This window comes from Aquarana catesbeiana, linkage group LG06 (genome assembly GCF_042186555.1).
Source record: "Aquarana catesbeiana isolate 2022-GZ linkage group LG06, ASM4218655v1, whole genome shotgun sequence".
Classification (NCBI taxonomy): domain Eukaryota; kingdom Metazoa; phylum Chordata; class Amphibia; order Anura; family Ranidae; genus Aquarana; species Aquarana catesbeiana.
The window spans coordinates 144,033,801-144,045,654 of NC_133329.1; the positions used below are offsets into that span (position 1 = coordinate 144,033,801).

The 11,854-nt window shown below is 42.8% G+C and overlaps 1 protein-coding gene across 2 annotated transcripts in view; it reads right to left on the reverse strand.

The window, feature by feature from the left end:
- BRI3 (brain protein I3) overlaps positions 1 to 11,309 on the reverse strand; it is a 46,712-nt gene extending 35,403 nt beyond the window's left edge. Inside the window, exon 1 of one of the 2 annotated variants that reach the window (XM_073590999.1) lies at positions 11,006 to 11,306. In XM_073590999.1, coding sequence (XP_073447100.1) covers positions 11,006 to 11,174 — 169 coding nt within the window. In that variant the 5' untranslated portion in view covers positions 11,175 to 11,306. Of the gene's footprint in view, positions 1 to 11,005 lie in introns of both variants that reach the window. The other variant, XM_073591000.1, reaches the window with a different exon arrangement.
- Positions 11,310 to 11,854: the final 545 nt, after the last annotated feature.

An 11,854-nucleotide genomic window follows, 5' to 3' on the forward strand; every position in this document is an offset into this window, starting at 1 on the left:
GCCATTACTACGCAAATGCCATAAAGTATCCCGCATTCAATACGCCAAACAGCACAGAGACAAGTCTCAAACCTTCTGGCACAAAGTCATTTGGAGCGACGAGACCAAAATTGAGCTTTTTGCCCACAACGATAAACGCTACATTTGGAGAGGAGTCAACAAGGCCTACGATGAAAGGTACGGAGGTGGATCACTGATGTTTTGCAGATGTTCGCGTTACAAAGGCACAGGAAATTTGGTCAAAATTGTTGGCAAGATGAATGCAGTAAGTTACCAGAAAATACTAGAGGAACATTTGCATTCATAAGCCAGGAAGCTGCGCATAGGACGTACTTGGACATTCCAACATGACAATGATCCAAAACACAAGGCCAAGTCGACCTGTCATTGGCTACAGCAGAATAAAGTGAAGGTTCTTGAGTGGCCATCTCAGTCTCCTGACCTCAATATCATTGAGCCACTCTGGGGAGATCTCAAACGTGCAGTTCATGCAAGACAGCCCAAGAATTTACAGAAACTGGAGGATTTTTGCCAAGAGGAATGGGCAGCTTTACCATCTGAGAAGATAAAGAGCCTCACCCACAAAAGACTTCAAGCTTTCATTGATGTTAAAGGGGGCAATACACGGTATTAAGAACTTGGGTATGCAAACCTTTGATCAGGGTCATTTGGGTAGTTTGTTGCCATTATGATAAAAAAAAAAAAAAAAAAAAAAAAAAAAAAAAGTGTAAAACACAGTTGATTGATAATGAATGGCTTCAGCCAAACACTAGCCATGAGTGAAAGAAAAAGTTTTTGTGTTATCATTCATATGCTCTGATAAATGGCCTAGAAATCATAAATTCTGCCAGGGTATGTAAACTTATGAGCCCAACTATGTGTAAAAAGGAGACCAGAGCTCAGGATGGATAGATGATTTTTTCATCTTTATCAAACAGTGGTCACTATGCATGTTACCGAAGTATAGCCTGGGCGATCTATACTTGATAAAAATGCAGACGGATTAATGTCAACCAAGGCTTGGTCGGAGGAGCAAATTTGTGCATAAGGCAATCTATCGCATGTCTGACATTATTGGAGAACAGCACACCTTTATCAAGGCAACCACCAATAGTGACAGCAAATATTTATATACCCACTAACCATACCCAACCCACACCTACTGCAATGGCCACCAATAGGTGGCAGAGAATACCATTGGCAACATCAAAGAGAGCTCAAGTTTTTTTTAAAAACCCCAAAAGCTAGTAATGCAACAACCTCAAACAAGGAGACAGAGTATGGTTTGTTCATGATCTTCTTGAGTGGAGTGCAGAGGAGGCTTTAGGGGTCTATGTGCTATTATACAGTATGTGCCACCTCACAGGGTGAGCCACCTTGAGGTAGCCTTTTCATAGTTCCCATAAAATGTCAGGGACACTTGTAATTGCCAATGTTACATTCTTCACAGGTACACGTGCCAGGTTTATGGTAGGGCTAAGATCGAACACACAGCATTAGCTTCATATACCGAGATCGGTAATGGTCATGACAAAGTGACAAAGTTCATATGCGATAAGAGATAAAAATCTGGAAACTACAGTTATAATTTATTCGTTTCTAAATCTAGTAAAGGTTACTCATTTTCCCCACATGCCAGGAGGAAAATACCAGCCATATCCATGTGTCCTTTTACTGCTACTTATCAGTCAATTCTAAGAGGAAAGGTATAGAGAAGTGATTGTAAATGTATTAAAAAAAAAAAAAAGGCAGAGATTATCCGTAACTGCCTGATAAATACATATAGGACTCAGGACCAGTTCACACCACATGCAGTCCAGTGGGTTTTTTCTGCATTCTGAAAAAAAAAAAAAAAAAAAAAAAAAAAAAAAAAAAAAAAAACAAACACACACACACACACACACACACACACACAGGAGTGCATCAAAAATGCGCATGCAGAAAAGCATCTGGACTGTGTTTTTATGGTGTGAACTGGCCCTTAGAGGGACAAGAGTACCCATCTTGCTTGCAAGGGCGTGGTGGAAAGGAATCCTCTGCTTTGGCCCTCTATGTTTTGGCTTTCTGCAAGTTAAAATGTTCCCAGGGCTAACCAAGCTCCCCCTGTCCACAGATAGCACCATTTGGACACAGCAACTGGCAGTGAACATTGAATGGAGGGGAGGCAGACTCCCAAACCCCACATTCTGAGTTATTTTTCCCCATTGGAAGAGCATGGACAAGGCATAAATTGACACCTTGGTGAACCAATAAAAAAGGCTCATCAGCAGCTGTTCATCTTTTAAGAACTTTGTTTATTTCAGCAAAGTTCAGCTTCCACAGATCGGCGAGGTATAGAACGTAGTTACAATGGTCCAAGCTGGACCAATGTAACTGTATAAAATAGCCCTGGAATTCTTTAAATCTTGCAGAGAACGGCACTGTTTTCAACATCTCTCCCCAGTAAGCCTGGACCAACACAATGATGTGCCCCTAGACCAAGGGTCTCCAAACTTTCTAAACAAAAAGGGCCAGTTTACAGTCCTTCAGGACTTTAGGGGGGGGGGCAGTCTGGTCAGTGGGAGTAAACCATGCATCTTCTGTGTTTTGGGGAGGAATATAATATTATACAGGATTTATATAGCACCAACAGTTTGTGCAGTGCTTTACAATGAAGGGAGAAACTACAACAAACAGTACAATTCAAAACAAGAGCTCCTGTGAGCTTACAATCTAAGGGGGTGGGGCTGGTAAAACAAAAAAGGTAGGGACTGTGAGGGATGAACTGATGAGGGGAGTAGAAAACTTGGTTGTTAGCTGGAGGTAGGATAGGCCACCCTGAAGAGATGAGTTTTCAGGGATCACCTAAAAGTGGAAAGAGTAGGAGATAGCCGGACAGGTTGGGAGGAGTAAGTTCCAGAGGATGGAAGAGGCTCTGGAGATGAGCATGGGAGGAGAAGACAAGGGAGCTAGAGAGCAGAAGGTCTTGGGAGGAGTGGAGAGGACGGTTTGGGTGATATCTGGAGATAAGATTGCTGATGTAGCTCGGGGCAGAATTGTGAATGGCTTTGTATGTTATTGTTAGCGTTTTGAATTTTATTGGTTGGTCAACGGGAAGCCAGTATAGGGATTGGCAGAGAGGCGTAGCGGACACTGAACAGTTGGTAAGGTGGACGAGTCTGGCAGCGGCATTCATGATGGATTGAAGAGGGGATAGCTTGCAGAGAGGTAGAGATAACAAGGGAGTGAAGTTGCTTAGTGGTCTCGACGGTTAGAATAGTGCCCCGTCGTTGGCGTCAGGAGGAGGAATAGTGTTCTAAGAGCCGCATAAAAGACAAGCAAAGGGCTGCATTCATGTCCTTTGATGATGCCCTGGAGGGGCGAAACGCATCGACGCACTTCCGGTTCATGTTAACCATCATGGACGCAAATTTCCGCCTCTGTGGATTGTTTGAGGATTTGCATCATTTAATTTACAGAACATGCCCACAACTTTGAAGATTTTTTTTTTTTTAAATTGTCAAACAAATAGGACAAAATAACAGAAAAAGTCAATGTGCATAACTATTCACCCCCCTAAAGTCAATACTTTGTAGAGCCACCTTTTGCGGCTATCACAGCTCCAATTCGCTTTGCATAAGTCTCTATGAGCTTGCCACAGGTTACCACTGGGATTTTTGCCCATTCCTCCTTGCAAAACTGCTTCAGCTCCTTCAAGTTAGATGGTTTGCGCTTGTGAACAGCAAACTTTAAAGTCTGACCACAGATTTTCTATTGGAATGGTCTAGTCAAAGCCCAGACCTCAATCCAACACATTTACATGTTTCCCCTTAAACCACTCAAGTGTTGCTTTAGCAGTGTGTTTGGGGTCATTGTCCTACTAGAAGGTGAACCTCCGTCCTAGCCTCAAATCACACACAGAGTGGTACAGATTTTGCTCAGGATTATCCCTGTATTTAGCACCATCCATCTTTCCCTCAACTCTGACCAGTTTTCCAGTACCGACTGCTGGAAAAAAAAAAAAAAAAAAAACCCATCCCCACAGCATGATGCTGCCTCCACCACCATGTTTAACTGTGGGGATGGTGATCTTTGTGTGAGGTTATATGTTGGTTGGGTTTGTGTCAAACATAGCGTTTTCTTTGATGGCCAAAAAGTTCAATTTTAGTCTCAGACCAGAGCACCTTCCTCCATACATTTTGTGAGTCTCCCACGTGCCTTTTCGCAAACTCAAATGTGCCATTTTGTTTTATGCTGAAAGTAACAGCTTTCTTCTGGCCACTCTGTCATAAAGCCCAACTTTGGAGCATACGGCTTATTGTTGTCCTATGTATAGATACTCCAGTCTCTGCTGTGGAACTCTGCAGCTCCTCCAGGTTTACCTTAGGTCTCTGTGCTGCCTCTCCGATTAATGCCCTCCTTGCCCAGTCCGTGAGTTTTGGTGTGCGGCCATCTCTGGCAGGTTTGCTGTTGTGCCATGTTCTTTTCATTTGGTTATGATAGATTTGATGGTGCTCCTAGCTTTTTTTTTTTTTTTTTTTTAAATATAAGCTAACCTTGACTTGTACTTCTCAACAACATTGTCCCTTACTTGTTTAGAGAGTTCCTTGGTGTTGCAGCCTCTGGGGCCCCTCAAAAAAATAGGTGGACATCATTTCACTAATTATGTGACTTCTGAAGGTAATTGGTTGCACCAGAGCTTTTTATGGGCTTCATAACAGAGGGTGAACACATACGTACATGCCAATTATCAGTTTTTAAATTTCTGAAAAATAGTTATGTATATATTTTTCTAATTTTACTTCACAAACTTAGACTATTGTGTTCTGATCCATCACATACAATTCCGATTAAAACATTGAACTAAAGGCTGTAATGTAACAAAACATGGAAAATGCCAAGGGGGTGAATACTTTTGCAAGGCACTGTATATACTGCCAGCGCTGTTTCTTATTTTCTATCAAAGGGCTGCAGTTTAGAGACCACTGACCTAGAGGGTAGATCCAGAACGCTATGGGCTTACAAGGCTGGATGACCCCCAGGATGGGTTTTTAAACCTAGTAAATGCCACACAGGCAAATGTACATTAGGAAGGCTGAGAGAAAATGATTTTACCCATTTGTTTATCTGCCAGAAAATCAGCATGTTGTTGATCTCTGGCACAAAAGTGTAGCCAAGAACACACCCTTAAAAACAATACAAAAGATCTATCCACTAACAAAGCAATTAAACACCATTGCAGAAGTGATCTTTCTTCCTGAAATAATCAATACATTTTATTTATGGGTGATCAGCAAGAAATAGAATAATCCATAGTTGAGAAAAAGAATGACCACTGCTGACATTTTAACAGCACGTTAAAAAGTAAGGCGACACTGCATGCAAACACCACTTCATTCTAAACCCTACTCACATTTCTACATTTTAAATACAGGTGTGCGCACTGCAGCAGAATTTGCCTAAACATACCAGAACACGTGGTCAACTGCTCAAACATCTAATGGGTCCCGCATGCTCCCCATCTGCAAAACACCCCAGGTTGTTCCATTTCAAATCTGTGAATCACTAGCTACAATAAAGTCAAAACTGTAACACACACACACACACACACAGTTCAAGTGTGCGTTTTTAAAGCGGTGTTCCAGTTGAAGTTTATTTATGCTATTTTTTTTTTTAAAAGTCAGCAGCTGTCAACACTGTAGCTGCTGACTTTTAATAAGAACACTTACCTGTCCAGGGAGCCCACGATGTCAGCCCCCCCCCCCCCCCCCCCCCGAGGTCGATCCGGCCATCGTATCAGGTGCAGGCGCCACCATGCCAGCTAAGGGAAACTGGCAGTGGAGCCTTGCGGCTTCACTGGCAGTTTCCGCCTGCGCATGCACAAGTCCCGCGGCGCTATGTGAATGGCCAGCTTGTCTTCTGGGACACACACACATCCCAGAAGACAACAGGGGGCTCTCCGCTGGATCGGAAGTACTCTTAGTACTTCCAAAAAAAGGTAAGTTAGAAAGTAAAACAATTTTTTTTACATATCCAAAAACGAGGGGTGGTCTTTCGTTTAAGACCACCTCTCAAAATTAGGTGGAACTCCGCTTTGACACAAGAAAAAAAAAAAAAAAGGGGGTGCATTCTATTGCTCTCAACCTCCTCAAAAGTTCCAAATTCCTTTTTCCTGTTAGAGACCGCTTACATTCATTCTTCATAGTCTCACTGTAGGTAGGAACATAGCCACCCCCAAGATAGACTATAGACCAGGGGTCAGCAACCAGTAGATCACAGCGAGGTGACTGGTAAATCTCAGTCTAGGCTTGCTGACCCAACAACCCCCCCCCCTCCCCTCCCCTCCCCTCCCAGAGCATCAAACAGAGTGCAATACAAAAGGGACTACTTGTAAAGTTGGATCTGTAGTAGGGAGTAAGAGATACATAATCCGATGCCTCCTCTGTAGTGCTGGTACCAGCAACAGGAAAGAGGAGAGCTTCAGGTCAGTGTGAAGCAGTACATTGGGCGTAATAGCATAGGGCTGCTTTCACACTAATGTGCTGTGGTTCACCCACACCGTGGGTGCAGTGTACCTGCAGGTTTGCTGCGCTTAGCCATAGACTTCTATTATATCCTGTGGGTTTGGTGCACTTTCTGAATGCAGGAGTTTTGGTGCGTTTTCAGAAAGTGCACACACTTGCAGGATATACGAGAAATCTATGGCAAAGTGCAGTTAACCTAGGAAAGTCACAAATGCACTGCGCTGAACCCACGGTGCAGGTAAACCGCAGCACATCAGTGTGAAAGCAGCCTTATAGGGGCTCAGAACAGTAAGGGTTCATTTACATTTGCAGTTTGGGGGGGGGGGGGGGGGGTGTTAAATCCCCATAGTTAAGATGTGTTTTTTATCATCCCCACAACCGCACCCACTTTAAATGCAGTGGCCTGGGGTGTACACATGTCGCAGCAAGGTCATATAAATACGATAATAGTGCAGTGCTGAAACATTGACCAAAAATGCATAAAGATGATAAACTGCTACAAAAAAAAAAAAAAAATAATAATACACACCACACACAAAAAGTCCCAGATATAGGAAATGCTGAAAAGCCAAAAGGATGATGAAGACACCAGCAGCCAAGAAGAGAAATCCTCAATGGTGACCACGGTGCACAAGTCGATTGTAAACCATGTATCATCTTATCTGTGCTTCCACCACCATAAGTACAGGTCTCTCGCCTTAGTCTATGGACCTCTGATTTAACAGAAAGGGCATAAGCAGTCCCCACCAGGGTAATCATAAAAAGGTGCAAATCCGGCTGATCCAACTATCGAAATCCAGCTGCAATAGGGCAAGGAAGATGTGAATAAAACCGTTATCACATACTATAAAATCTTTTTCTTGACCATAAACACAAACCCTAAATATACTTCAACATAACACCAATATTAACGTACAATATCTGTGTATTTGATTTTAAATTATAATGTCCAATTATCATTAGTATTGTGCAATGGTGCCAGTTTACACAGGGAATCCCCACATGGACTATCCTCTGAATATATTATTCCTATGCTCTTAAATTATTCATCCGTGATTGCTTGTGACAATTTCACCACATGGATTGGCCACTCACCAGATACTGGCATAAATGTGCCTTGGGTTCATTAAGGGATAATCACTCCACTTGTGGTGTTTGTCCTTGCTGACCCCAATAAACGACGGGCATATAGTATCCATCCTCATAAAAAACAGACAGTGATCACTGCGCAGTATGTTTACACTGTTTAGTATAAAATAGTACTTGCATCATCAGGAAGGGCTTTCGGATGACACAATTACTATTGCAAAACGTGTAGAGGCTGCTGGGAAAAAATACCACGTCACTTTCGGACAGGCGAAAACGAGGTCTGAACCACAAACCGGGTGAAAATGAGGCTTGCACCGCACGCCGGCATAGGAAGCACACGGCGACACCTTTTCATCCATTCTAACCGCTGGAATAGCTTGGTGCCAGCTCATGGGCACTACAAAATGCGAGTTCAGTCCCTTTTGTAACCATTTTATAATAAACAGTGTAAACATACTGCGCAATGATCGCTGTCTGTTTTTTTTATGAGGATGGATACTATATGCCCATCGTTTATTGGGGTCAGCAAGGACAAACACCACAAGTGGAGTGGTTATCCCTTCTTAATGAACCAAAGGCGCATTTATGCCAGTATCTGGTGAGTGGCCAGTCCATGTGGTGGTGGTGGTGTTGTCACTGAAGTGGTGAAACTGTCACAAGCAATCACGGATGAATAATTTAATAGCACAGGAATATATTCACAGAGGATAGTCCACGCGGGGATTCCCTGTGTAAAATGGCACCATTGCACAATATTAATGATAACTGGACATTATAATTTAAAATTAAATACAGATATTGTACGTTTATATTGGTGTTATGTTGAAGCATATTTAGGGTTTGTGTTTATGGTCAAGAAAAAGATCAGGATCTTATAGTATGTGATAACGGTTTTATTCATATTTTTTTTTTTTTTTTTTTTAACACAATTAATAGTTATTTTGCGCGGGTGACTTACACATATCCATTTGAATAGGGCAAGTCTGCATAAGAGACTTGCCCTTTTGCTGCTGCATTTCGATCGTTGGATCAGCCGTTAAACAGATTTGCACCTTTAGGATTACCCTGGTGGGGACTGCTTTTATGACCTGTTAAATCAGAGGTCCATAGACTAAGGTGAGCAGCCTGTACTTATGGTGGTGGAAGCACAGATAAGATGATCGTTTACGATAGTCTTGAGCACCCTGGTCACCATTGAGGATTTCTCTTCATCATCATCTTTTAGCCTTTCAGCCTCCTCCATATCTAGGACTTTTATTCGTTTTTGTAGCAGTTATTTATCATCTTTATGCATTTTTAGTCAATGTTTCAGTGCTGCACTATTTTTGTATTATACGTCTATTTAAGGATTGCAATATATTGGCCTTAAGTGTTCAGCTGCTTAGATCAGGATTCATATTGTAGTTTTGCGCTGATTGAATCTATTTTTAGTATACACCCTGTCATGGTTGGTGGGTGTAACACCTGCCAAGCATGACCCTTTCAAGTGAATGAGGCCACTCTGCAAATGCCCTGCAACCTTGTGAGTACAGCAAATAAGGTGTTAAAGCCGGTAGCATTGTGTTGCTCTCTCACCACCTGCTTTAACCCCCTTGGACCTCACAGAAGCATGCAATTGCGGGGTGCTTGCAGAGTGCCCCCATATTTACTTGAATGGGTCGCAATTGGCACCCCCCACAATTTTACGTGTGAATGAGCACTAAGGGTGCCAATGCCAAATGCATTTAAGGGCTCATTCACAAGTGCAGCAGGCACTGCTACTTCCCTGAAAAGTGGTCCGAGTGCGTCTGACAGGTGGTGAGGAGGAGATATGTTGTCTCCTCAGCACCAGATTTAAACCAATGGATTGCCATGCAATGCACGAGATTGTGAAACGGTAATATGGCATATAATTAAAGTCACCGGCCACTTTATTAGTTACATCTTGCTAGTAACGTTGAACAATTAAAAGTAAAAAAAAAAAAAAAAAAAAAAAAAAAAAATATTTGCAATCTCAATTCAACCCCCCCCCCCCCCCCAGGATCTTAATCCAGCATTTCCATGATTCATGTAACAAGTGCAAAGCTGTTTCTGGCAGATGAGGTTATGCCGAGAATTGTGATTTTTATTGTAAGAAAATAAAAAAAAAAAAAAAAAAAAAAGAAAAGTTATTCTCATTTTATCCAGAATCGTGCAGCTCTATAGTACTGGGCTGGATCCCTTTTGCCTTCAGAGCTGCCTTAATTCTTCGTGGCATAGATTCAAAGGGTATGCTGTAGTCATAAAGGGATACACATGGTCAGGTAGGTTGTGGCATTTAAACCATGCATAATTGGTACCAAGGGGCCCAAAGCGTACCAAGAAAATATCCACCACACCATTACACCACCACCACCAGCGTGAACTGTTGATACAAGGCAGGATCGAATAATGCTTTCATGTTGTTTATGCCAAATTCTGACCATCGCAGCTGAAAGCGAGACTCAGACCAGGCAACATTTTTCCAATCTTCTACAGTCCAATTTTGGTGAGACTATGTGTATTGTAGCCTCAATTTCCTGTTCTTAGCTGACAGGAGTGGCACCCAGTGTGGTTGTCTGCTGCTGTAGCTCATCTGCAGCAAGGTTTGTTGTGTGTTCAGAGATGGTATTCTCCATACCTTGGTGGTAACAAGTGGTTATTTGCGTTACGGTTGCCTTTCTATCATCTCAAACCAGTCTGACCATTCTCCTCTGACATCAACGAGGCATTTCCTTCCACACAAATGCCGCTCACTGGATATTTTCCCTTTTTTTGGATCATTCTCTGTAAACCCGAGAGATGGTTGTGCATCGGCTGTTATTACAAGCAGCGGGAGGAGACGTCCCTCCCCCCCGCCCATCGGCAAAGACCCAGACAAAGCTGATGCTATATACGGGTCTCGGATCTAGTAATCCGGAAGCCATGTCATGACATCACTTGCCAGGTTACTGCATCCTAAAAGGCACCAGTTTAAATATATATAAAAAATTTTTTTTTTTTTTTTTTTTTTTCCCCCCAAAAAGGCTGATCTTGACATTTTGAATACTTTCACAGACAGAGGAGGGCTTTGGGGGTCTTATAGACCCCCAATTGCTCCATAAAGAGTACCTGTCACAAGGGATGTTTCTCCCCTCTCCCCCTTCTTTTTTTAAACATACAGAATATCAGCATGATAGGTGACCAAAATATTAGCACCTATATATAAATTTTTTTTTTTTTTTTTTTTTTTTTATTATATATATATATATATATATATATATATATATATATACACACACATACACACACATATATATATATATATATATATACACATATACACACACACAATGGATTTTGATTGGCTATCCAGCACTATTAGTAGAATAGTGAAGAGGATGATGAGTAGTGCCCTCTTCTATACAGATACCTACCGGTTCCTGTGTGATAGGGGTAGGCAGGAGGTTGGTATGGAGTCTGGGCTGCGGTCTGGGGGGCTCCCGGAATAGTTCCATAGTTGGCTTGCTGCCCATAGTCGAAGCCCCCTGGTACAGCCGGGCTGTAGGCGGGAGGTCGGTCCTCTAGGAGCGGCTTATTATCCATGCTGAGTCCGGCCAGGTGATCCCTCGTCCTCCGGTCACTACACACTGTCAGTCAGGTGTCCTCCTCCCTGTAATGTGTGCGGCCAGTCACAAGACTCGGGTCATGTGACCAATCCCCAATGCATGACTCTCCCCGTCAGGAAGCTCCTCTTAAAGGCGCCGCGCGCAGCCGACGGCTGCTTCCTGGGCTGGCAGTGTGGTGGGGCGGGGAGGAGAGGGTTAATGGTCTCTAACCTGAGATCAGAGTGTCAGTGGAGTATGGGTGATGTCTGTACAGAGTAGAATGGGCTGTATTCTACCATGAGGGAGATCAAATGTCTTATAAGGTGGAATAGAAAGCCAGGGGCTGGTACAAAAGAGCTTGCAATTATGCATAGACCAGACAATTCCACTGATGTCCTATTAGCTCAGTTCACACGACTACGCCGCGCTGAGGTGCTGCATTTTTATGTGTGTTATAATGTACTACACCACATCGCCAACGCGATACAGCGACGAAACATAGATGACATTTCAATAAAGTGGAAAAAAAAAAAAAGTGGGCATCTTGTGTCATTGTAACAAACATCAGGCGGCCTCCTCACCGCACTCACCAGCACCCACACTTTATACATAATATAGAAGAAGACAATATGTCACCAGTAGAGTTGGACAAACAGCGCGAGCCAAGCAAAAGTTCAG